The sequence below is a fragment of the Rana temporaria genome, chromosome 12, assembly GCF_905171775.1.
Source record: "Rana temporaria chromosome 12, aRanTem1.1, whole genome shotgun sequence".
NCBI lineage: Eukaryota > Metazoa > Chordata > Amphibia > Anura > Ranidae > Rana > Rana temporaria.
In genome coordinates this window covers 3,026,703-3,054,219 of record NC_053500.1, presented here as the reverse complement: position 1 = coordinate 3,054,219, position 27,517 = coordinate 3,026,703, and the positions used below count along the sequence as shown (strand labels likewise).

At 51.4% G+C, this 27,517-nt stretch overlaps 1 protein-coding gene across 1 annotated transcript in view; it reads left to right on the top strand.

The window, feature by feature from the left end:
* The first annotated feature begins 9,005 nt into the window (after window positions 1–9,005).
* Window positions 9,006–27,517, top strand: part of PECAM1 (platelet and endothelial cell adhesion molecule 1) — a 44,184-nt gene continuing 25,672 nt past the window's right edge. Inside the window, exons 1-9 of the mRNA XM_040331556.1 lie at window positions 9,006–9,159; window positions 9,247–9,273; window positions 13,710–14,003; window positions 16,303–16,596; window positions 17,944–18,216; window positions 19,120–19,407; window positions 21,141–21,431; window positions 22,916–23,203; window positions 24,605–24,712. Of these exons, the coding sequence (XP_040187490.1) occupies window positions 9,129–9,159; window positions 9,247–9,273; window positions 13,710–14,003; window positions 16,303–16,596; window positions 17,944–18,216; window positions 19,120–19,407; window positions 21,141–21,431; window positions 22,916–23,203; window positions 24,605–24,712 (1,894 nt within the window). The 5' untranslated portion in view covers window positions 9,006–9,128. The remainder of the gene's footprint in view (window positions 9,160–9,246; window positions 9,274–13,709; window positions 14,004–16,302; window positions 16,597–17,943; window positions 18,217–19,119; window positions 19,408–21,140; window positions 21,432–22,915; window positions 23,204–24,604; window positions 24,713–27,517) is intronic.

Below are 27,517 nucleotides of genomic sequence, written 5' to 3'. Positions count from 1 at the left end.
CGCACCCAGCCCCCCTCACACCTCTACGCACTCAGCCCCCCTCACACCTCTACGCACTCAGCCCCCTTCACACCTCTACGCACCCAGCCCCCCTCACACCTCTACGCACTCAGCCCCCCTCACACCTCTACGCACCCAGCCCCCCTCACACCTCTACGCACTCAGCCCCCCTCACACCTCTACGCACTCAGCCCCCTTCACACCTCTACGCACCCAGCCCCCCTCACACCTCTACGCACTCAGCCCCCCTCACACCTCTACGCACTCAGCCCCCCTCACACCTCTACACACTCAGCCCCCCTCACACCTCTATGCACTCAGCCCTCCTCACACCTCTACGCACTCAGCCCCCCTCACACCTCTACGCACTCAGCTCCCCTCACACCTCTACACACTCAGCCCCCCTCACACCTCTACACACTCATCCCCCCTCACACCTCTACGCACTCAGCCCCCCTCACACCTCTACGCACTCAGCCCCCCCTCACACCTCTACACACTCAGCCCCCCTCACACCTCTACGCACCCAGCCCCCCTCACACCTCTACGCACCCAGCCCCCCTCACACCTCTACGCACCCAGCCCCCCTCACACCTCTACGCACTCAGCCCCCCTCACACCTCTACGCACTCAGCCCCCCTCACACCTCTACACACTCAGCCCCCCTCACACCTCTACACACTCATCCCCCCTCACACCTCTACGCACTCAGCCCCCCTCACACCTCTACGCACTCAGCCCCCCCTCACACCTCTACACACTCAGCCCCCCTCACACCTCTACACACTCAGCCCCCCTCACACCTCTACGCACTCAGCCCCCCTCACACCTCTACGCACTCAGCCCCCCTCACACCTCTACGCACTCAGCCCCCTCACACCTCTACGCACCCAGCCCCCCTCACACCTCTACGCACTCAGCCCCCCTCACACCTCTACGCACTCAGCCCCCCTCACACCTCTACGCACCCAGCCCCCCTCACACCTCTACGCACTCAGCCCCCCTCACACCTCTACGCACCCAGCCCCCCTCACACCTCTACACACCCAGCCCCCCTCACACCTCTACGCACTCAGCCCCCCTCACACCTCTACACACTCAGCCCCCCCTCACACCTCTACGCACCCAGCCCCCCTCACACCTCTACGTACTCAGCCCCCCTCACACCTCTACGCACCCAGCCCCCCTCACACCTCTACGCACTCAGCCCCCTCACACCTCTACGCACTCAGCCCCCCTCACACCTCTACACACTCATCCCCCCTCACACCTCTACACACTCAGCCCCCCTCACACCTCTACGCACTCAGCCCCCCTCACACCTCTACACACTCATCCCCCCTCACACCTCTACGCACTCAGCTCCCCTCACACCTCTACACACTCAGCCCCCCTCACACCTCTACGCACTCAGCCCCCCCTCACACCTCTACACACTCAGCCCCCCTCACACCTCTACGCACTCATCCCCCCTCACACCTCTACGCACTCAGCCCCCCTCACACCTCTGCGTACTCAGCCCCCCTCACACCTCTACGCACTCAGCCCCCCTCACACCTCTACACACCCAGCCCCCCTCACACCTCTACGCACTCAGCCCCCCTCACACCTCTACGCACTCAGCCCCCCTCACACCTCTACACACTCATCCCCCCTCACACCTCTACGCACTCAGCCCCCCTCACACCTCTGCGTACTCAGCCCCCCTCACACCTCTACGCACTCAGCCCCCCTCACACCTCTGCGTACTCAGCCCCCCTCACACCTCTACACACTCAGCTCCCCTCACACCTCTACACACTCATCCCCCCTCACACCTCTACGCACTCAGCCCCCCCTCACACCTCTACACACTCAGCCCCCCTCACACCTCTACGCACTCATCCCCCCTCACACCTCTACGCACTCAGCCCCCCTCACACCTCTGCGTACTCAGCCCCCCTCACACCTCTACGCACTCAGCCCCCCTCACACCTCTACGCACTCAGCCCCCCTCACACCTCTACGCACTCAGCCCCCCTCACACCTCTACGCACTCATCCCCCCTCACACCTCTACGCACTCAGCCCCCCTCACACCTCTACGCACTCAGCCCCCTCACACCTCTACGCACTCAGGCCCCCCTCACACCTCTACGCACTCAGCCCCCCTCACACCTCTACGCACTCAGCCCCCTCACACCTCTACGCACTCAGGCCCCCCTCACACCTCTACGCACTCAGCTCCCCTCACACCTCTACACACTCAGCTCCCCTCACACCTCTACACACTCAGCCCCCCTCACACCTCTACACACTCATCCCCCCTCACACCTCTACGCACCCAGCCCCCCTCACACCTCTACGCACTCAGCCCCCCTCACACCTCTACGCACTCAGCCCCCCTCACACCTACAGGGGGAATGCAGAAGGGCACAGTACATTGTGTAGATTCCCCCCTGCTGCCCCCCACAGAGCGGGTGGCTTCTGTCCTCTCCTCTCCTGCTGGCTTCCATCCTCTCCTCTCCGACTGGCTTCTGTCCTCTCCTCTCCTGCTGGCTTCCGTCCTCTCCTCTCCGGCTGGCTTCCGTCCTCTCCTCTCCGGCTGGCTTCCGTCCTCTCCTCTCCGGCTGGCTTCCGTCCTCTCCTCTCCGGCTGGCTTCCGTCCTCTCCTCTCCGGCTGGCTTCCGTCCTCTCCTCTCCGGCTGGCTTCTGTCCTCTCCTCTCCGGCTGGCTTCTGTCCTCCCCTCTCCGGCTGGCTTCCGTCCTCTCCTCTCCTGCTGGCTTCCGTCCTCCCCTTTCCGGCTGGCTTCCGTCCTCTCTTCTCCGGCTGGCTTCCGTCCTCCCCTCTCCTGCTGGCTTCCATCCTCTCCTCTCCGGCTGGCTTCCGTCCTCTCTTCTCCGGCTGGCTTCCGTCCTCCCCTCTCCTGCTGGCTTCCGTCCTCTCCTCCCTGGCTGGCTTCCGTCCTCTCCTCTCCGGCTGGCTTCCGTCCTCTCCTCTCCTGCTGGCTTCCATCCTCTCCTCTCCTGCTGGCTTTCGTCCTCTCCTCTCCGGCTGGCTTCTGTCCTCTCCTCTCCTGCTGGCTTCCACCCTCTCCTCTCCGGCTGGCTTCCGTCCTCTCCTCTCCGGCTGGCTTCTGTCCTCTCCTCTCCGGCTGGCTTCCGTCCTCTCTTCTCTGGCTGGCTTCCGTCCTCTCCTCTCCTGCTGGCTTCCATCCTCTCCTCTCCGGCTGGCTTCCATCCTCTCCTCTCCGGCTGGCTTCCGTCCTCCCCTCTCCTGCTGGCTTCCGTCCTCTCCTCTCCGGCTGGCTTCCATCCTCTCCTCTCCGGCTGGCTTCCGTCCTCCCCTCTCCTGCTGGCTTCTGTCCTCTCCTCTCCGGCTGGCTTCCGTCCTCTCCTCTCCGGCTGGCTTCCGTCCTCCCCTCTCCTGCTGGCTTCTGTCCTCTCCTCTCCGGCTGGCTTCTGTCCTCTCCTCTCTGGCTGGCTTCCGTCCTCTCCTCTCCAGCTGGCTTCCGTCCTCTCCTCTCTGGCTGGCTTCCGTCCTCTCCTCTCCTGCTGGCTTCCATCCTCTCCTCCCTGGCTGGCTTCTGTCCTCTCCTCTCCTGCTGGCTTCCGTCCTCCCCTCTCCTGCTGGCTTCTGTCCTCTCCTCTCCGGCTGGCTTCCGTCCTCCCCTCTCCTGCTGGCTTCTGTCCTCTCCTCTCCGGCTGGCTTCTGTCCTCTCCTCTCTGGCTGGCTTCCGTCCTCTCCTCTCCTGCTGGCTTCCATCCTCTCCTCCCTGGCTGGCTTCTGTCCTCTCCTCTCCTGCTGGCTTCCGTCCTCCCCTCTCCTGCTGGCTTCTGTCCTCTCCTCTCCGGCTGGCTTCCGTCCTCTCTTCTCTGGCTGGCTTCCGTCCTCTCCTTCTGGCTTCCATCCTCTCCTCCCTGGCTGGCTTCTGTCCTCTCCTCTCCTGCTGGCTTCCGTCCTCTCCTCTCCGGCTGGCTTCCGTCCTCTCCTCTCTGGCTGGCTTCCGTCCTCTCCTCTCCTGATGGCTTCCATCCTCTCCTCCCTGGCTGTCTTCCGTCCTCTCCGGCTGGCTTCCATCCTCTCCTCCCTGGCTGGCTTCCGTCCTCTCTTCTCTGGCTGGCTTCCGTCCTCTCCTCTCCTGCTGGCTTCCATCCTCTCCTCTCTGGCTGGCTTCCGTCCTCTCCTCTCCTGCTGGCTTCCATCCTCTCCTCTCCGGCTGGCTTCTGTCCTTTCCTCTCCTGCTGGCTTCCGTCCTCTCCTCTCCAGCTGTAAGCACAAAGGGGGATGTTTCAGAATGCAGAGCAGTGGAAGGAGCTGGTAATTATGTCATTTACAGGCCCATTCCTTTTCTGAATAAACACAGTGAGCAGTTGGTGCCAATCACTCACTGTGTTCAGTCGTAACTTGAAGCGTAGTAAACAGCGTGCTTTCGGTTTGTGAATGAACAGGAAGCCGCTGAGGCTACATGTGTGTTTGAGCCTCGGGGGGGGGGGGGGGTCACCCCTGTACCGATCATTATTTCACACGTCTATGTAAGGACAAAGATAAATGTCTGCAGCGTCCAGTTACAGATCATTACCCAATCTCAGCAGCAGGTGGCGCCCAATAGCTGCTAATGAAAGTCAATCTAATCCCAGCAGCTTCCCCCGTCCCTGTGTGCGGCGGCTGCATTCGTTGTCTTTTTTCCGGGCTAAGAATATATATGTAGTAATATATAAATATACATTCACACTATATTACCAAAAGTATTGGGACGCCTGCCTTTACACGCACAAGAACTTTAATGGTATCCCAGTCTTAGTCCTGAGGGTTCAGTATTGAGTTGGCTCCTCCCTTTGTACCCTATATATATATATATATATATATAGATAGATATTCATCAAATTAAAATGTATTTGAATAAATAATAATATATAATAACCACTTTACAACCGCCCTATAGCAAAATTACCTCTACAGGGCGGTTGCTTAACTCTGGGAGGCCGTTAATTTACGTCCTCCCAGAGAATCGTTCCCGCGCGCGCACACGGGAACATCCGTGCGCGCCGGGTCCACGGGACCCGTAGCAACACGGATCTCGGCAAACGGCCAATGACAGCGGCCGTTTACCACGTGATCGCTCCGTCCAATGACGGAGCGATCACAAATGTAAACAAACAGACAGCAGGGTCATTGCAAGTTCATCACTCTCCTCACACCGATCCAGCGTGAGAGGAGAGTGATTTGTGACCCAAACAGTGAGTTTTTTTCTATTGAGCAGTGCCCAGCAGTGCCACATCTGTGCCCCAAAGTGCCACCTCTGTGCCACCTGTGCCACCTCAGTGCCAGCAAACCAACACCAGTGCCACTACAGTCCACACCTGTGCCCATCAGTGCCACACCTGTGCCCATCAGTGCCACCTGTGCCCATCAGTGCCACCTGTGCCACCTCAGTGCCAGCAAACCAACACCAGTGCCACTACAGTCCACACCTGTGCCCATCAGTGCCACACCTGTGCCCATCAGTGCCACACCTGTGCCCACCAGTGCTTATCTGCGCCACATCAGTGCCCACGAGTGCCGCCTGTGCCCACCAGTGCCACCTGTGCGCTAATCAGTGCTACCAGAGCCACTACAGCCTGTGCACATCAGTGCCACCTGTGCCCATCAGTGCCTCCTGTGCCCATCAGTGCCGCCTGTGCCCACCTGTGTGCTAATCAGTGCCACCAGAGCCACACCAGTGCCATCAAAATTCATTTTTTTTACAACATTTACGTTATTTTTAGAGTTGAGCGGACACCTGGATGTTCGGGTTCCGACCCGAACCCGAACTTTAAAAAAAAGTTCGGGTTTGGGAACCCGAACTCCGAACCCCATTGAAGTCAATGGGACACGGACTTTTCGTAAAAAAAAAAAAAAATGCGCGGAGGTCCCCCCAAATTCAATAACCAGACCCTTTAGGTCTGGTATGGATATTAAGGGGAACCCCGGCGTCAATTTAAAAAAAAATTACGTGGGGTTCCCCCCCAAATATCCCTAACCAGACCCCTCAGGTCCGGTGTGGATTTTAAGGGGAACTCCACCCCAAAAAAAAATGGCGTGGAGTTCCCCCTAAAATCCACACCAGACCCCTTATCCGAGCACGTTAACCTGGCCGGCCGCAGAAAAGAGGGGGGACAAAGTGCTGCCCCCCCCCCTCTCCTGAACCGCACCAGGCCACATGCCCTCAACATTGGGAGGGTGCTTTGGGGTGCCCCCCAAAGCACCTTGTCCCCATGTTGATGGGGACAAGGGCCTCATCCCCACAACCCTTTCCCGGCAGTTGTGGGGGTCTGCGGGCGGGGGGCTTATCAGAATCTGGAAGACCCCTTTAACAAAGGGGACCCCCAGATCCTGCCCCCCCTGTGTGAAATGGTAATGGGGTACACTGTACCCCTACCATTTCACAAAGGAAGTGTAAATAGTAGTTTTCAGAAAAAAACACACACCGTAGAACAAATTACTTTATTAATTAAACCAAATAAAAATCCAGCGGTGAAAATAGACGATCGATGCTGCTCGCTGCTCCATCGTTGTCTCTATCCAGCGTCGGGTGATCTCTCCAGCGTCGGGTGATGTGTCCAGCGACGGGTGATGTCTCCAGCGACGGGTGATGTCTCCAGCGACGGGTGATGTCTCCAGCGATTGGTCCAGCGATGAGAACATCCATCCATTCAGAGCACAGGTCAGCGAATGACGCGCCGATGCTTTGACGTTTCTTTTATAGGGGAGGCGGGCCACGCGTCACGTGACCCCGTCCCCCTCTGACGCACACTGTGCTACGTCACTGGGACAGCCCTTGCGTCAGAGGGGGACGGGGTCACGTGACGCGCCTCCCCTATAAAAGAAACGTCAAAGCATCGGCGCGTGAGCTGTGCTCTGAATGGATGGATGTTCTCATCACTGGACCAATCGCTGGACACATCACCCGTCGCTGGAGACATCACCCGTCGCTGGATTTTTATTTGGTTTAATTAATAAAGTAATTTGTTCTACGGTGTGGGGTTTTTTTTCTGAAAACTACTATTTACACTTCCTTCGTGAAATGGTAGAGGTACAGTGTACCCCATTACCATTTCACACAGGGGGGGGCAGGATCTGGGGGTCCCCTTTGTTAAAGGGGTCTTCCAGATTCTGATAAGCCCCCCGCCCGCAGACCCCCACAACCGCCGGGAAAGGGTTGTGGGGATGAGGCCCTTGTCCCCATCAACATTGGGACATCCTCCCCATGTTGAGGGCATGTGGCCTGGTGCGGTTCAGGAGAGAGGGGGCCCCCAGGCAATAGGAGATTATGGGGCCCCCGGGCAATAGGAGATTATGGGGCCCCTGGGCAATAGGAGATTATGGGGCCCCTGGGCAATAGGAGATTATGGGGCTCCCGGGCAATAGGAGATTATGGAGCCCCCGGGCAATAGGAATTATGGAGCCCCCGGGCAATAGGAGATTATGGAGCACCCGGGCAATAGGAGATTATGGGGCCCCCGGGCAATAGGAATTATGGAGCCCCCGGGCAATAGGAGATTATGGAGCCCCCCGGGCAATAGGAGATTATGGAGCCCCTGGGCAATAGGAGATTATGGGGCCCCCCGGGCAATAGGAGATTATGGGGCCCCCCAGGCAATAGTAGATTATGGAGCCCCTGGGCAATAGGAGATCATGGGGCCCCCCGGGCAATAGGAGATTATGGAGCCCATGGGCAATAGGAGATTATGGAGCCCCTGGGCAATAAGAGATTATGGGGCCCCCCGGGCAATAGGAGATTATGGAGCCCCTGGGCAATAGGAGATTATGGAGCCCCTGGGCAATAGGAGATTATGGGGGCCCCTGGGCAATAGGAGATTATGGGGCCCCCCCGGGCAATAGGAGATTATGGGGCCCCTGGGCAATAGGAGATTATGGAGCCCCTGGGCAATAGGAGATTATGGGGCCCCTGGGCAATAGGAGATTATGGAGCCCCTGGGCAATAGGAGATTATGGGGCCCCCGGGCAATAGGAATTATGGAGCCCCCGGGCAATAGGAGATTATGGGGGCCCCCGGACAATAGGAGATTATGGGGCCCCCCGGGCAATAGGAGATTATGGGAACCCTGGACAATACGAGATTATGGGGCCCCCCGGACAATAGGAGATTATGGGGCCACACAGTATACACACACTGAAAAGGTACTGGAGAGGCGGGGCATCTATAATCTTGAGCTTTTTAAAAAAAAAACTGATTTTTACATACTGTCCCTGGTTTTACCGAGGCTGGCAACCCTGATGGGGCCCCCTAGTGGCATGGAGCCCTCAGGCAGTGCCCGAGTGGTCAGTCCCCCCAGAACATGACAAAATATGGGCAATTTCAAGGGGGTATGAATACTTTTTCAAGGCACCATCCTTTATTCTTTTCTATTCTATTCCTTTATTTTCTATTGTATTTTTATTCTATTCGGGGAAATCAGATTTGAATTAAATTTAAAAAACGATTCGAATTCAAATTGAATTTTTGAACGTTTTGCATTTGATTCAAATTCGATTTTTTTGTCTTTTTTGCTTGTAATATGTCAAAATGTGGAGAATTTTAAGGGGGTATGAATACTTTTTCAAGGCATTGGAAACCTCCGCAGGATAATTATTTCATCACAAGCTCGTTCATTCCCCCCCCCCCCCCAGCGCCGACCCCCCCGCCCCCCCGCGTCAATGCTGGCTTGGGCGCGCTTTAACCCTCTCCAGCCTCCAAGGGGTTACTGGCAATCCCTCTGCCACCCTCATCAGAGCTAATCAGGGCGCACATCCCCCGCCGCAGCGCCCGGCGGGGTCATTACGCCATTGTTCAGGAGAACATCTTAAGGACCCAGGCAGGAAAAGTCTCTGCAGGAAAAGTGTCGTTTCCCCAACTTCCTCCCTCGCCTGCCTGTGAGCCGAAATATTCCCACATCGCTTCGCCTCTCCAAACCTGCGCTGGCACCCGGACCATCGAGCTGGACCTCCGTCTGCGCTGGGCGAATCATTCTAGGGGGCGAGTCGCCGTCGCTGCCACCCCAGGACACCTGCGTCCCCACAACTACATTTGCTTGGAATATTATTTATTTTTATTATTTATTTCAAATCTTCAGAATCGCGTAGCGGGCGTCCGTTCCAATGTGGACATGTATTTGGCGGTAGTCTTACTCCTGGCGCGTAAGTGTTGACCAATTCCGCGAGGAAACAAAAGGTGACGACTGTCATTTCCAGGAAATAATTCCACCTTTTTTTTTGTTTTTCCAGCCTGGATGGTCGGCGGACAATCTGTCAGTGAGTAACGCGGATCTCTCTTTATGGCTTTGTGTCTTCGCTGTGCTTGTTTTCCGTTACTGAGACTGTCTGCGTCTTCATATTGTGACTATACATAGGGGGACAATATGGGGGACAATATGGGGGACACATAGGGGGACAATATGGGGGACACATAGGGGGACACATGGACACATGGGGGACACATAGGGGGACACATAGGGGACAATATGGGGGACAAATAGGGGGACAGTATAGGAGACATATAGGGGACAGTATGAGAGACACATAGGGGGACACATGGACACATGGGGGACACATAGGGGGACACATAGGGGGACAGTATGGGAGACACATAGGGGGACAATATGGGAGACACATAGGGGGACAATATGGGAGACACATAGGGGGACAATATGGGGGACACATAGGGGGACAATATGGGGGACAATATGGGAGACACATAGGGGGACAGTATGGGGGACACATAGGGGGACAAATGGGGGACAATATGGGAGACACATAGGGGGACAGTATGGGGGACACATAGGGGGACAAATGGGGGACAATATGGGAGACACATAGGGGACAATATGGGAGACACATAGGGGGACAGTATGGGAGACACATAGGGGGACAGTATGGGAGACACATAGGGGGACAGTATAGGAGACATATAGGGGACAGTATGGGAGACACATAGGGGGACAATATGGGAGACACATAGGGGGACAATATGGGGGACACAAAGGGGGACAATATGGGAGACACATAGGGGGACAGTATGGGAGACACATAGGGGGACAGTATGGGAGACACATAGGGGGACAGTATGGGAGACACATAGGGGGACAGTATAGGAGACATATAGGGGACAGTATGGGAGACACATAGGGGGACAATATGGGAGACACATAGGGGGACAGTATGGGGGACACATAGGGGGACAAATGGGGGACAATATGGGAGACACATAGAGGACAATATGGGGGACACATAGGGGGACAATATGGGAGACACATAGAGGACAATATGGGAGACACATAGGGGGACAATATGGGAGACACATAGGGGGACAGTATGGGAGACACATAGGGGGACAGTATAGGAGACACATAGGGGGACAATATGGGAGACACATAGGGGGACAATATGGGAGACACATAGGGGGACAATATGGGAGACACATAGGGGGACAATATGGGAGACACATAGGGGGACAATATGGGAGACACATAGGGGACAGTATGGGAGACACATAGGGGGACAATATGGGAGACACATAAGGGTGACAATATGGGAGACACATAGGGGGACAGTATGGGAGACACATAAGGGGACAGTATGGGAGACACATAGGGGGACAATATGGGGGACACATAGGGGACAATATGGGAGACACATAGGGGACAATATGGGGGACACATTGGGGGACAATATGGGAGACACATAGGGGGACAATATGGGAGACACATAGGGGACAATATGGGAGACACATAGGGGGACAATATGGGAGACACATATGGGGACAATATGGGGGACACATAGGGGGACAATATGGGGGACAATATGGGAGACACATAGGGGGACAATATGGGGGACAATATGGGAGACACATAGGGGACAATATGGGGGACACATAGGGGACAGTATGGGAGACACATAGGGGGACAATATGGGAGACACATAGGGGGACAATATGGGAGACACATAGGGGGACAATATGGGAGACACATAGGGGGACAATATGGGAGACACATAGGGGGACAATATGGGAGACACATAGGGGACAATATGAGAGACACATAGGGGGACAATATGGGAGACACATAGGGGGACAATATGGGAGACACATAGGGGGACAATATGGGGGACACATAGGGGACAATATGGGGGACACAAAGGGGGACAATATGGGAGACACATAGGGGGACAGTATGGGAGACACATAGGGGACAGTATGGGAGACACATAGGGGACAGTATGGGAGACACATAGGGGGACAGTATGGGAGACACATAGGGGGACAATATGGGAGACACATAGGGGACAATATGGGAGACACATAGGGGGACAATATGGGAGACACATAGGGGACAGTATGGGAGACACATAGGGGGACAGTATGGGAGACACATAGGGGGACAGTATGGGAGACACATAGGGGACAGTATGGGAGACACATAGGGGACAGTATGGGAGACACATAGGGGGACAATATGGGAGACACATAGGGGGACAATATGGGAGACACATAGGGGGACAATATTGGAGACACATAGGGGACAGTATGGGAGATACATAGGGGGACAATATGGGAGACACATAGGGGGACAATATGGGAGACACATAGGGGGACAATATTGGAGACACATAGGGGACAGTATGGGAGATACATAGGGGGACAATATGGGAGACACATAGGGGGACAATATTGGAGACACATAGGGGACAGTATGGGAGACACATAGGGGGACAATATGGGGACAATATGGGAGACACATGGGGGGCAATATGGGAGATGATGGTATTTAGCCGCAATTTTAAAAGGGAACCTATCCGTTTAGAAATCAGGGAGTTGCCGCAATCTGCATCTTTCCTGAGCAAGTCACCAGTTGCAGTTCTTTATGTGTTTTGTGTCCTTGCAGATTCATTCTGCTCTATGACGTTGTGTGGGCCAGGTCCACCATAGTCAAGTGAAAAACTTGGGTGGTCTAACCTGTGCTTATCCATATTGTATTTCGATCACTTATTATTATTATTATTATTATTATTATTATTATTATTATTATTATTATACAAGATATTTATAACATCACCAGTGTGCTCAGTACAACTACAACACAAGACACGAGGGGTCTTGCTTCTAAAAGATTACAATCTAAAGGGGGAAAGTGATACCAAAGGAAATAGCTGTGGTGGAGAAAGTATAAGTTCATTTGTTAGATGGAGGCCTGATAGGCTACCCAAAAGAGAGGAGTTTTCATGGATCTCCCAAAGGTGGACAGAGTAGGAGATAGTCAGACAGATTGGGGTAGGGAGTTCCAGAGGCTCTGGAGAAGTCCTGGAGGAGAGCATGGAAGGAGGTGATGAGGGAGCTAGAGAGCAAGGAGGTCTTGGGAGGAGCAGAGAGGATGGGTTGGGTGATATTTTGGGATGAGGTTGGTGATGTAGCTTGGGGCATAGTTGTCAATGGCTTTGTATGTTGTTGTTAGTATTTTGAATTTTATTTGTTGGGCAAAGCCAATGAAGGGATTGGAGGGATGGGGACACTGAGCAGAAGCCAGTGCAGGTATTGGCAGAGATGGGTGGAGGACACCAAGTAGAAGCCAGAGATGGGTGGAGGAAACTGAGCATTATGCAGTGATAGGGATGGCAGAGAGGGGTGGAGGACACTGAGCAGAAGCCAGTGGAGAGATTGGCAGAGAGGGGTGGAGGACACTGAGCAGAAGCCAGTGGAGAGATTGGCAGAGAGGGGTGGAGGACACTGAGTAGAAGCCAGTGGAGAGATTGGCAGAGAGGGTGAAGGACACTGGGTAGAAGCCAGTGGAGAGATTGGCAGAGAGGGGTGGAGGACACTAAGTAGAAGCCAGTGGAGGGATTGGCAGAAAGGGGTGGAGGACACTGAGCAGAAGCCAGTGGAGAGATTGGCAGAGAGGGGCGGAGGACACGAGTAGAAGCCAGTGGAGATATTGGCAGAGAGGGGTTGAGGACACCGAGTAGAAGCCAGTGGAGAGATTGGCAGAGAGGGGTGGAGGACACTAAGTAGAAGCCAGTGGAGAGATTGGCAGAGAGGGGTGGAGGACACTGAATGTAGACCAGTGGAGGGATTGGCAGAGGGGTGGAGGACACCGAGTAGAAGCCAGTGGAGAGATTGGCAGAGAGGGGTGGAGGACACTGAGCAGAAGCCAGTGGAGAGATTGGCAGAGAGGGGTGGAGGACACTGAGTAGAAGCCAGTGGAGAGATTGGCACAGAGGCGTGGAGGACACAGAGTAGAAGCCAGTGGAGGGATTGGCAGAGCGGTGGAGGACACCGAGTAGAAGCCAGTGGATGGATTGGCAGAGAGGGGTGGAGGACACTGAGTAGAAGCCAGTGGAGAGATTGGCAGAAAGGGGTGGAGGACACTGAGTAGAGGCCAGTGGAGGGATTGGCAGAGAGGGGTGGAGGACACCAGTTGGTGGTGCAGGTCACGTAGTGTAAAACAGCCTCAGAACCTACTGTACCATTTATAAAAGTTTATTTTGTGGGGCTCCGGGGCGATAAAGGTCAAAGAGGGTGTGCCAGGATTAGATGACTTCAGCTATTGTTCGTAGGCTTCAATAAACATCCTCTAATGAAATACAAAATCTTTTCTTTTTTTTTATTAAATGTTAATTGATGTTGCAAATTAAACTAAATTGGAACATAAACTTCCATTTCCATAATTTGTTTTTCATTATTTAACCTTCTTCTTTAGACTTTACGATTAACAGTATTGAACTGCAGGCTTTACCGTCAAAAACCATAATAAATGGCGACAATCTGCAGTTGAAGTGCCTTGTGGACATCGCCAAGATCGGCCACTTTGTGCTGGCCAGTACATTCACCTTTTTCAAGGACGACAATCTGATCCACAATGTCACCACCACCAGCTCTGAGGCCATTTACACCATTCAGAATGCCAGCGTGTCCCGGTCCGGCTTCTACAAGTGTCAAATTAATGCGGAGACGAGACATAAAACGAGTGAAGAAATCAAGGTGAAGGTCACCGGTAAGTCTTTGTGTTTGTACACCGGCTAATACAGGTCACCATTTTTGTTTCTTTGACACATGCCGAGTTTCCAGTGGACACTACAAAACATGACGAGTTTCCAGTGGACACTACCAAACATGTCGAGTTTCCAGTGGACACTACCAAACATGTCGAGTTTCCAGTGGACACTACCAAACATGTCGAGTTTCCAGTGGACACTACCAAACATACCGAGTTTCCAGTGGACACTACCAAACATGCCGAGTTTGCAGTGGACACTACCAAACATGCCGAGTTTCCAGTGGACACTACCAAACATGCCTGAGTTTCCAGTGGACACTACCAAACATGCCGAGTTTCCAGTGGACACTACCAAACATGATGAGTTTCCAGTGGACACTACCAAACATGCAGAGTTTCCAGTAGACACTACCAAACATGCCGAGTTTCCAGTGGACACTCCTAACATGCTGAGTTTCCAGTGGACACTACCAAACATGTCGAGTTTCCAGTGGACACTACCAAACATGTCGAGTTTCCAGTGGACACTACCAAACATGCTGAGTTTCCAGTGGACACTCCTAACATGCCGAGTTTCCAGTGGACACTACCAAACATGCCAAGTTTCCAGTGGACACTACCAAACATGTCCAGTTTCCAGTGGACACTACCAAACATGCCGAGTTTCCAGTGGACACTACCAAACATGCCGAGTTTCCAGTGGACACTACCAAACATGCCGAGTTTCCAGTGGACACTACCAAACATGCTGAGTTTCCAGTGGACACTACCAAACATGCCGAGTTTCCAGTGGACACTACCAAACATGTCGAGTTTCCAGTAGGCACTACCAAACATGTCGAGTTTCCAGTGGACACTACCAAACATGTCGAGTTTCCAGTGGACACTACCAAGATTTCACTAGCTGATATGGGTTAATAGCATAGAACTCATCATGTCAGTGGCTCCATCAATGCAACAGGAGGAAAGACGGAAACATGCTACAGTAGGGGTTGGAGACTGGGGACATGCTACAGTAGGGGTTGGAAACTGGGGACATGCTACAGTAGGGGTTGGAGACTAGGGACATGCTACAGTAGGGGTTGGAGACTGGAGACAGGCTACAGTAGGGGTTGGAGACTGGGGACATGCTACAGTAGAGGTTGGAGACTGGGGACATGCTACAGTAGTGGTTGGAGGCTAAGGACATGCTACAGTAGTGGTTGGAGACTGGGTACATGCTACAGTAGGGTTTGGAGACTGGGGACATGCTACAGTAGAGGTTGGAGACGGGACATGCTACAGTATAGGTTGGAGACTGGGGACATGCTACAGTAGGGGTTGGAGACTGGAGGCATGCTGCAGTAGGGTTTGGGGACTGGGGACATTCTACAGTAGGGATTGGAGACTGGGGACATGCTACAGTAAGGGTTGGACACTGGAGAAATGCTACACTAGGGGTTGGAGACTGGGGACATGCTACAGTAAGGGTTGGACACTGGAGAAATGCTACACTAGGGGTTGGAGACTTGAGACATGTGGCAGTAGGGGTTGGATACTGGGGACATGCTACAGTAGGGGTTGGAGGCTAAGGACATTCTACAGTAGTGGTTGGAGACTGGGGACATGCTACAGTAGGGGTTGGAGACTGGAGACATGCTGCAGTAGGGGTTGGATACTGGAGACATTCTACAGTAGGGGTTGGAGACTGGGGACTTGCTACAGTAGGGGTTGGAGACTGGGGACATTCTACAGTAGGGGTTGGAGACTGGGGACATACTACAGTAGGGGTTGGAGGCTAAGGACATGCTACAGTAGGGGTTGGAGACTGGGGACATGCTGCAGTAGGGGTTGGATACTGGAGACATTCTACAGTAGGGGTTGGAGACTGGGGACATGCTACAGTAGGGGTTGGAGGCTAAGGACATGCTACAGTAGGGGTTGGAGGCTAAGGACATGCTACAGTAGGGGTTGGAGACTGGGGACATGCTACAGTAGGGGTTGGAGACTGGAGCCATGCTACAGTAGGGGTTGGAGACTGGAGCCATGCTATAGTAGGGGTTGGAGGCTAAGGACATGCTACAGTAGGGGTTTAAGACTGGGGACATGCTACAGTAGTGGTTGGAGACTGGGGACATGCTACAGTAGGGGTTTGAGACTGGGGACATGCTACAGTAGTGGTTGGAGACTGGGGACATGCTACAGTAGTGGTTGGAGACTGGGGACATACTACAGTAGTGGTTGGAGACTGGGGACATGCTACAGTAGTGGTTGGAGACTGGGGACATGCTACAATTCTCTTTTCTTTCTCTCCAAGGGCTGTCGGCACCTTTGATCAGCATAACAAAGATGGAGGTCTCAGAGGGAGATGAAATTACAGTCAGATGTGAAGCCCCAAATGAGGAACCCCCCATGACATTCAACTTCTACAAGACAGTCAAGGAGAGGGGATTACCAAAAAGGAAGCGCGCCCCCAACACAAATTATGCGGAAACCACGTATGAGATTAAAGAAGGGGAAAGCATATTGCACTTTGAGTGCACCCTAAAGCTGATGATCGAGGATGAGCCAGAGTCACCTTTAAGTAGGAGACAGACGGTGACCGTGGTGGGTAGGTACTCCTCTTCTTCTACTGCATCTCTAAAGAAGAACTTTAAAAGTTAGATCTTCCTAAATCTCATTGTGCATCCATGAATGACATCTAGATCATTGAACCGAGGCTTATGTTCCTTGGAATCTTCGGTGGAAAGAACTCGGCGGCAACAGCTCCAGGCTTTAGGCTGGATGAAATTAGGCATTCATCTGTATGAATTTTGGGTGAACTAACTCTTCTTAGGCCCAGCGCTCAGAATAAAAAAAAATACTTTGTTAGGGGTTATGTTTTCCCCTTGAAGAATAAGGCTAGGACTTAGGAATTGGAACAGGGACCTCCCCCAGAGGTCAAAGGTCAGAAGGCCTGTTCCCGGAGGTCAAAGATCATGAGGCGTGGCTGACCCACCCCCACCAAAGTATATCGCCTACCCCAACTAAGTCAGGGAATGAACAAGTCGGGTTAGGGTATAGGTTTAGGGGGTTAGGGTTAGAGGTTAGGGGTTAGGGTTTCCACTTGAAGAATAAGGCTAAGACTCAGGAATTGGAACAGGGACCTCCCCCAGAGGTCAAAGGTCAGAAGGTGGGTTCCCAGAGGTCAAAGGTTCCGAGGCGTGGCTGACCCACCCCCACCAAAGTATATCGCCTACCCCAACTAAGTCAGGAAATGAACAAGTCGGGTTAGGGTATAGGTTTAGGGGGTTAGGGTTTGAGGTTAGGGGTTAGGGTTTCCACTTGAAGAATAAGGCTAAGACTCAGGAATTGGAACAGGGACCTCCCCCAGAGGTCAAAGGTCAGAAGGTGGGTTCCCAGAGGTTAAAGGTTCCGAGGCGTGGCTGATCCACCCCCACCAAAGTTAACCGCCTACCCCAACTAAGTCGGGGAATAAAAAAGTCAAGGAATGAACAAGTTGGGTTAGGGGGTTAGGGTTAGGGTTTCCCCTTGAAGAATAAGGCTAGGACTCAGGAATTGGAACAGGGACCTCCCCACAGTGGTCAAAGGTCAGAAGTTGGGTTCCCAGAGGTCAAAGGTCACGAGTCGTGGCTGACCCACCCCCACCAGTTGGAGTGTGGAAGGGGTAGACCCTCAACTTTTTATTTTTGTTGGTGCTTCCATCTAGGAGATTTTTTTTTCTTCTTTCCTGTCTGACTGGACAGGAAGTGAAGGGAAATCCACGGATAGCACTAAATATAGTTTTTTAGTTGTAAAAAACATAATATGTATGGTAATGTTTAGTCCTGGTCAGCACAGACCTACTGGTGGACTTGGATCAGGACCAGCATTGCTTGTTCTGTTTCCTAACAATATCTACACAGTACATTAGCTGTAATGACACCTTCACATGATGTGTTTTTGGTTTTCCCTACAGAGCCGTTTAGCACGCCGACTATCACAGTTCGCCCATCCAACAATTTCACCGAAGGGGCGGTCATGGAGGTGACGTGCACAGTCCAGAAGTCATACCGGCGCTCCGAGGTAGTGAGCATCACCTTACAAAAGGGAAACCAAATTCTGAAGGCTTCCAACTCGGAAAGATTGACTTATTCTCAGGTGGCCACCGTGAGCGACATGGGCAACTACACGTGTAAAGCAGAAGGGAGAACGGCCTCAAAAACCACCAGTGCCATGGTCAAGGTGAAAGGTACATCACGTTCCGAGAGTTTTATCCTCTTTGTGTTGGTCCTCAGAGGGTCAGTGGCCAGGTCCTGGATTGTTGGTCCTTTGGGCAGCTTGCTAAGTTGGTACTCGTGTGTCACCATGTTCCATTCTTCAGTATTGGCAATTTTCTGAAACCTTTTGATGTTATTATTTGCCATAAGGGTTTATTTTGGCCATCAATTCGCTGTCTATTGAGAGTCATATCTTCCATTCTACGTAAAATAGGGATAGGCTCTTGGAACCCAACTGCCATTTTAATCAAGCAGATTGGCAGACTTAAAAAACAGGCAAACCATAGCGCCCATCCATGAGCAATCCGGGCAAGGCTTCCTTTGTTCATAGAAGTGTGTGTAGGCGGGGCCCTGATTTATACCACCGGCAATGACCATGCTAGCCAAGGACCCCTCCCACCATCCTTCTGCAAGAGAAACAAGATAGGGTACCAACACCCGTAACATGGAGGAAATTCACCACCTTGATTACTCATATTTTCCCGATTTCTCCAGAAATAAAGGAATGTCCACACATTCAAAGAAAGCTTTGTGGGTTCCTATCCAAGTTCATTAGTCACCATATTGGAAGACCGCAGATCTCCACGTTCTGTTAGGGGGCGTGGCTACGAGTGACACGTCACTGATCGCTGTTCCCGGTGAGAGGGAACAGACGTTCAGTGACATGTCATTAGGAAGAACGGGGAGATGTTGTGTTTACACTGACATCTCCCCGTTCTTCAGCTCCGTGACGCGATCGCGGGACACCGGCGAACATCGAGTCCTGCGGACACGATCACGGATTCTGATGGCGTATATCTGCGTGCGGCGGTCCTTAATCGGTTATTACAAATGCTGATCAACAACGCAATAAACAAAATGCAATTCTTTTCTAGAGCTGTTTCCGAGACCTCGACTAACTCTAAAGCAAATGAACAACAAGACGGAGTTCATCAATGATGGAGATCTGGTGACTCTGGAATGTTCTGTTTCCAGCTTGCCTCCTCAGGAGTCATCCAAACAGGACTTTTATTTAATAGTCAACAAAGGAGAGCGAAGACATATGCGAAGGGGAGGGAAGTTCATGATGCACTTGAGGTCAGCGGACAGCGGAGACTACAAATGTGAAGTCACCATCGCCAACATCACCAAGACCAGCGAGCAGGTTCCGGTGAAGGTCTATGGTGAGTCGAGTGAGAACCTTCTATATCCACATCTCTGTCTATTTTAGATGAACACACATGGCTCTATACCCACTGGGCGCTTTATTAGGTCCCCCTTGCTAGTACCGGGTTGGACCCCCTTTATTAGGTCCACCTTGCTAGTAGTGGGTTGGACCCCCTTTATTAGGTCCACCTTGCTAGTAGAGGGTTGGACCCCCTTTATTAGGTCCACCTTGCTAGTAGTGGGTTGGACCCCCTTTATTAGGTCCCCCTTGTTAGTAGCGGGTTGGACCCCCTTTATTAGGTCCACCTTGCTAGTAGTGGGTTGGACCCCCTTTATTAGGTCCACCTTGCTAGTAGTGGGTTGGACCCCCTTTATTAGGTCCACCTTAATAGTAGTGGGCTGGACCCCCTTTATTAGGTCCACCTTGCTAGTAGCAGGTTGGACCCCTTTGTTAGGTCCCCCTTGTTAGTAGCGGGTTGGATCCCCTTTATTAGGTCCCCCTTGTTAGTAGTGGGTTGGACCCCCTTTATTAGGTCCTCCTTGCTAGTAGCAGGTTGGACCCCCTTTATTAGGTCCACCTTGCTAGTAGTTGGTTGGACCCCCTTTATTAGGTCCACCTTGCTAGTAGCGGGATGGACCCCCTTTATTAGGTCCACCTTGCTAGTACCATGTTGGAACCCCTTTTTTTAGGTTCCCCTTGCTAGTACCAGGTTAAACCCCCTTTTTTTAGGTCTACCGGGTTGGACCCCTTTATTAGGTCCCCCTTGCTAGTAGCGTGTTGGACCCCCTTTATTAGGTCCCCCTTGCTAGTAGTGGGTTGGACCCCCTTTTTTAGGCCTTCCTTGCTAGTAGCGGGTTGGACCCACTTTATTAGGTCCCCCTTGCTAGTAGAGGGTTGGATCCCCTTTATTAGGTCCCCCTTGCTAGTAGCGGGTTGGACCCCTTTTATTAGGTCCACCTTGCTAGTACCAGGTTGAACCCCCTTTATTAGGTCTACCGGGTTGGACCCCCTTTATTATGTCCACCTTGCTAGTCCCAGGTTGGACCCCCTTTATTTATTCTTTGTGGCATAGATTCAATCAAGGTGTCCATTTTGGATTGAGATGTGGTGAGTGTGGAGGCCATTGGAGCAGGACCGGGATAAGGGATGGGCAGGAAGGGAAGCTGCCCTGGGCACTGCAGAATCATTTAAAGCAGAGGTCCACACAAAAACTGAACCTCCGCTTTTCGGAAACCCTCCCCCCTCCGGTGTCACATTTGGCACCTTTCAGGGGGAGGGGGGTGCAGATACCTGTCTAATGCTCAACCCTGCACTCTACATGGCACACTCCTCAACCCCGCACTCTGTACACGGCACACTCCTCAACCCCGCACTCTGTACACGGCACACTCCTCAACCCTGCACTCTGTCCACGGCACACTCCTCAACCCCGCACTCTGTACACGGCACACTCCTCAACCCCCCACTCTGTACACTGCATACTCCTCAACTATATTGAGTTTGGCCCCCCCGAGTCATAAAAGAACAAATGCAGCGTCTGAATGGTTTAATATAAGTAAAAAAAAAAACATGTCTGTCTACCAATCTAGGGGGGCAGATAAACAATGAACAGAATGGACAAAGTTGTCTTCTGAGATAGAGGAGAAGGAAGCAGCGCTGGATCAGTAATCTATATATAAGGGGACAGTGTGTGTCTTGTCACAATATTTGGTTCTTTTTAGCCTCTAACCTTTGACCTTTCTCCACCAGCTCCAGTCACCAAGCCTGAACTCAAACAAATTATTAAGGATAACAAAATGGTGGTCCTCGGGGACACCCTAATACTAACCTGCAGATCACCTACCGGCACCCCTCCCATCGAATACACCTTGTACCGAGAGGGGGTGCTGCTTGAGAGTAAGGAGAAGAAGGACAATAGTGAGGTCACATTCATGGTCAACACCACCAAGCTCCATGATCTGGGACACTACCAATGTAGCGCCTCCAACAGGAACCAGAAGTCCAGTGCACTCAGCGAGGTTCTCAACGTCACGGTTATCAGTACGTCTTTTATATACACTTAACATTTGTTGGACTTTTTAGCCTTTTACAGAAATATACATACAGTAGGTCAGGGCAGAATTGTGGGGACCTTTTTTAGCTAGCTGACATGTGAACAGTGGTCTCCAGACTGCGGGCGCCAGCCGCATGTGGCCCTTTGCTTGCCTTTATCTGGCCCTTGGGGCACCATGTCATTCCCTGACACCAATGATGGGACACCATTCTTCTCATAGACACCAATGATGGGACACCATTCTTCTCATAGACACCAATGATGGGACACCATTCTTCTCATAGACACCAATGATGGGACACCATTCTTCTCATAGACACCAATGATGGGACACCATTCTTCTCATAGACACCAATGATGGGACACCATTCTTCTCATAGACACCAATGATGGGACGCCATTCTTCTCATAGACACCAATGATGGAACACCATTCTTCTCATATACACCAATAGGGGGGAATAACTGATGGAGCAAAAGGCCAGAGTCAAGCACAGAAATTAGGACCTTAGAAGAGGTTTCAAAGGGATGGAGAGAAGGAAAGTTGGGTCTTCCTCTGGAAACACCAATTCAATGTATTTCATTCTCATATCATATGTCCCACCTGAACACCTGGGGCCATATTCTTAAAGAAAGTAGGCGGGCGGCGCGTAAGCCATTTACACTCCGCCGCCCCAACCTACAGGAGCAAGTGCTGTATTCCCCAAACACTTGCTCAGTAGTTTGGGGCGGCGGAGTGTAATTGGCCCGGCGTATCCCCGCGTATATCCAAGGGGGCGGCTTCTATTTAAATTAAGCGCGCCTCCGATTCTAACGAACTGCGCATGCGCCGGGCTTAAAATAGCCCAGTGCGCATGCTCCAGTTCTCGGCGTAAAACGTCAATGACGCCGACGTGTGCGTCATTGACTTAAGTCATATTCAAGAACGACTTAGTAAAACGACGTACCCGACGGGAAAACACGACGCGGACCCGACGCCATACTTAACATGGCCTACGTGGGACTGGCGTAAGGTTATTCCTCATATAGCAGGGGTAACCTTACGCCTACGCAAACGACGTAAGCGACGGTTACGCAACGCAAATTCGTTCGGGAATCGGCGTATCAGGCTCATTTGCATAAACAAATGAGACCTGAACGTAAACGCCACCTAGCGGCCGGCGGAGTAATTACATTTAAGATCCGACAGTGTAAGTGACTTACACATGTCGGATCTTCAGCGTATCTATGCGAAAATGATTCTAAGAATCACTCGCATAGATACACTGGCCAAAAAAGAGAGATACGATGGAGTATCCTGAGATACTCCATCGTAACTTTACTCAGAATATGGCCCCTGGTCACCATGTCGGTGTATATGGAGAGTAGGAAAGCCGGGTCTTCTGGAAACGCCACATAAATTATATTTCTTCCTCATACAATATGTCCCACCTGATCACCTGGTCTTGTTTTGTATCTTTTTGTACCGGCAGCTCCCGTTAGAGAAGTAAGCCTTCTAATTATCCCTGGAAACGGAGAAGTAGAGGAGGGGGCGGAGCTTTCCTTGGTCTGTGAGGCGAAATATGGAACTTTGCCCCTCACCTTCTATTTTTACGTCAAGAAAGGCGCCGAAATCCTACTGAGAAACGTGACCGAAACGGACATCATGCACGCGCAGCACACGGTGTCATTGTTCACCAAGGAAAAGGACGGCGCCTACTTCTGTAAGGCTTCCAACAAAGCCAACAAGATCGCCAGCAGCGGGAGCGTGGAAGTAAAAGGTCCGATATATATATATATAACTTTTAGATTTGACTTATTAACCACTTCACTACCGGCCCATAGTCATTTGACGTCCACAGATGCGATCTCCCATCCCGGGTGGACGTCATATGACGTCCTGGGTTTTGTGCAGGGATATCTGAATGATGGGGGCAGCTAGAGGCACCATTCAGATATCATTCTTTAGTGCCGACGATCCTGTGCACCATAAGAATGATCATAGCGGCAGTTCCACCGTTTGATCGTTCTTATAGGCGGCGGGAGGGGACATCCCCCCCTCCCGCCGCCATCCGGTGCTTCTCCGGGCTCTCCCGTGCCATCAGCGGCCCTGAGAAAGAATCGTCCGGCGCAGGCTAGGAAGCATAGAGATGACTGGTGACCAGATGGTCACCAATCATCTCTATGACCGTTGGAGGCCCGGGCGCGATGTGATGACGTCACGCCCGGGTACCCAGAAGTAAACAAAGCCCCGATTGCGGCTAGTAAGGAATACTAAACATGAGATCGGTGAAATTTTTTTCACAATCTCATGCTTTCCAGCCTGGAGGAGAGATGTGGGGTCTTATTGACTCCGCCTCTCTCCATAAAGAGGACCTGTCACACGCGATTCCTATTAAAAGAGATGCTTACATTCCTTGTAATAGGAATAAAAATGATAAAAAAAAAGTGTAAAAAAAAAAATAAGTAAAATAAAAAAACTAATTGTAAAAAAAAAAATTAAAACGCCCCTGTCCCCGGCAGCTCGCGCGCAGAAGCGAACGCACATGTAAGTCCCGCCCACATATTTAAACGCCGTTCAAACCACACATGTGAGGTATCGCTGCGTGCGTTAGAGCGCGAGCAACAATTCTAGCCCTAGACCTCCTCTGTAACTCTAAACTGGTATCCTGTAAAAAAAATGTATGCGTCGCCTGTGGAGATTTTTAAATACCGAAAGTTTGGCGCCATTCCATGAGTGTACGTAATTTTAAAGCGTGACATGTTGGGTATCTATTTCCTCGGCGTAACATCACCTTTCATATTTTACAAAAAAATTGGGCTAACTTTACTGTTTTGTTATTTTTTAATTCATGAAAATGTTTTTTTCCCCCCAAAAAAAGACGTTTGAAAAATGATTGCGCAAATACCGTGCGAGATAAAAAAAAAAAAGTTGCAATGACTGCCATTTTATTTCCTAGGGTGTCTGCTGATAAAAAATAAATAAATAATAAAATGGGGGTTCTGAGTAATTTTCTAGCAAAGAGAGGCGTGCCGGAATAGGCGCGGTATGGAAGTGGTTAATGAAAAATACATTTGTAATAGTAATTGAATACCAGGATAATAGTGTATAAATATTGTGTTGTAATGATCGTTGTCAGACTCCATGTGACGTATACTCATCTTGGTCCCTCTGTTTGTAGCCATCCTCGCCAGATGGAAGGCGGCCGTCATTGCCACGTTTGTCTTCGTCATTATCGTGGCTGCCATTGCCATCGCCCTCTACTTATACCTGGACAAAAAGAAAAAAGGTAACGTCTCTCTAAACCAGTGTTTTTCAACTCCAGTCCTCAAGGCACACCAACAGGTCATGTTTTCAGGCTTTCCATTATTTTGCACAGGTGATTTGATCAGTTTCACTGCCTTACTAATCACCACAGCCGTTTCATCTAAAGGAAATCCTGAAAACATGACCTGTTGGTGTGCCTTGAGGACTGGAGTTGAAAAACACTGCTCTAAACCACACTATTGGAGAGTTGCTTGAGAGCTCTTTGGAGGGATATACTAAAACATTTGGCTTAATGTAGCTTAACGTGTAATAAAGTTCCTGAAACCTCAATCAATTGCCCTAAAAACAGCCTAAGATCTCAACTTTACAAACCTATCCAAGAAGTTTCTTGCGATTCCGTGTCTCACAAGGCAAACTAAAGACATTAAGCTTGTATTTTGGAGAGCTTAATGTGGCTTAACGTACAAAAAAAACCTTAAATGTTAACCAATTTCCCCCAATCTTCACACAATAGAAGATTCTATCCATGCCAACATATTCTGAGAATTTCAGCTCATTTGGTCAGTGGCGGTGCGTCTATAGAGGGCGCCGGAGCGCCGCCCCCTCCCGCTCCCGCACCACCACTGAATACAATACATAGATGCATGCATTGCATGAATCTGTGTATTGTTGCTGCTGCCCACTATTCAGATGGCCGGCCCCCTGTCGGGCGCCGGCCATCTGAATAACGGCAGCGGGTTGGCTTTGGAAGTGCCAGCGGCTCTGATAGGCTTTCCGATTACAGCCCTCATGCTGTAATCGGCTTCCAAATACACTGACAGGCCTCTCAGCCAATCAGGTTACCGGTAACCTGATTGGCTGAAGCATCATCAAGGGCGGGAGAAGACATTGAGGGACCGTGGAAGGAGGTTGGCTGACCCCAGAAAGGTAAGTGCTGGGCGGGGGGGGGGGGGGGGCAAGGGGAAAGCATGTTATAGGGCACAGTGGCAACAATTAAAGGGCACAGTGGTGACAATTGATGTTGGCACAGTGGCAAGAATTAAAGGGCACAGTGGCGACAATTAAAGGGCACAGTGGCGACAATTAAAGAGCACAGTGGCGACAATTAAAGGGTACAGTGGCAACAATTAAAGAGCACAGTGGCAACAATTAAAGGGCACAGTGGCAACAAAGAAAGGGTACAGTGGTGACAATTGATGTTAGCACAGTGGCAACAATTAAAGGGCACAGTGGTGACAATTGATGTTGGCACAGTGGTAACAATTGATGTGGGCACAGTGGTAACAATTGATATGGGCACAGTGGTAATTGATGGCATGGCACAGTTAAAGGGCACAGTGGCAACAATTAAAGGGCACAGTGGTGACAATTGATGTTGGCACAGTGGTGACAATTGATGTTGGCACAGTGGTAACAATTGATGTGGGCACAGTGGCGACAATTGATGGGCACAGTGGCGACAATTGATGGCACAGTGGCGACAATTGATGGCACAGTGGCTGCGTTTGATGGCATGGCACATGGCACAGTGGTGAAAATTGATGGGCACAGTGGTGATAAATGATGGGCATAGTGGCTGCATTTGATGGGCACAGTGTGGCTGCAATAGTTTGCGCCCCCTAAAAATTTTGCGCACCAGCCGCCACTGCATTTGGTAAATCACACGAAAAGTTATTCACATTGAGCTATTTTTTACAATACTAAAACAGTTAGGCCCAGATTCTCAAAGGAGATACGACGGCGTATCTCTGAGTCTGAGCCGTCGTATCTATGCGCCTGATTCTTAGAATCAGTTACGCATAGATTTCCCTTAGATCCGACTGGCGTAAGTGTCTTACACGGTCGTATCGTAACTGCATATTTACGCTGGCCGCTAGGGGGGTGTACGCTGATTTACACATAGAAATATATAAATCAGCTAGATACGCGAATTCACGAACGTATGCCCGGCCGACGCAGTACAGATACGCCGTTTACATTAGGCTTTTCCCGGCGTAAAGTTACCCCTGCTATATGAGGCGTACCAATGTTAAGTATGGCCGTCGTTCCCGCGTCGAAATTTGAAAATTTTACGTCGTTTGCGTAAGTCGTCCGTGAATGGGGCTGGATGTAATTTACGTTCACGTCAAAACCAATACGTCCTTGCGGTGTATTTGGAGCAATGCACACTGGCATATGTCCACGGACGGCGCATGCGCCGTTCGTGAAAAACGTCAATCACGTCGGGTCATGGTTATTTTACATAACACACGCCCACCTCTTCACAATTTGAATTAGGCGGGCTTACGCCGGCCTATTTATGCTACGCCGCCGCAACTTTGTTTTGAGAATACGGCACTTGCCTGACAAAGTTGCGGAGGCGTAACGTAAATAGGATACGTTACGCCCACACAAAGATACGCGCATCTACGTGAATCCGGGCCACTGTGTGAAAATGGCTTAATGTAGCTTAATGTGTAATAAAGTGCCTAAACCTCAATCAATTGCCCTGAAACGTTGCCCCGCCTAAGATCTCAACATGCCAAACCTATCCAAGAAGTTCCACGCGATTCGGTGTTCCACAAGGCAAACTATGGGACATTAAGCTTGGCATTGGAGACTGCTAGAGGCTTCTACCATGGCATTGGAGACTGCTAGAGGCTTCTACCATGGCATTGGAGACTGCTAGAGGCTTCTACCATGGCATTGGAGACTGCTAGAGGCTTCTACCATGGCATTGGAGACTGCTAGAGGCTTCTACCATGGCATTGGAAACTGCTAGAGACTGTGTCTATGTGAGTAGAGAGATGATGTCATACAAAGTATCTATGTGTGTAGAGAGATGATG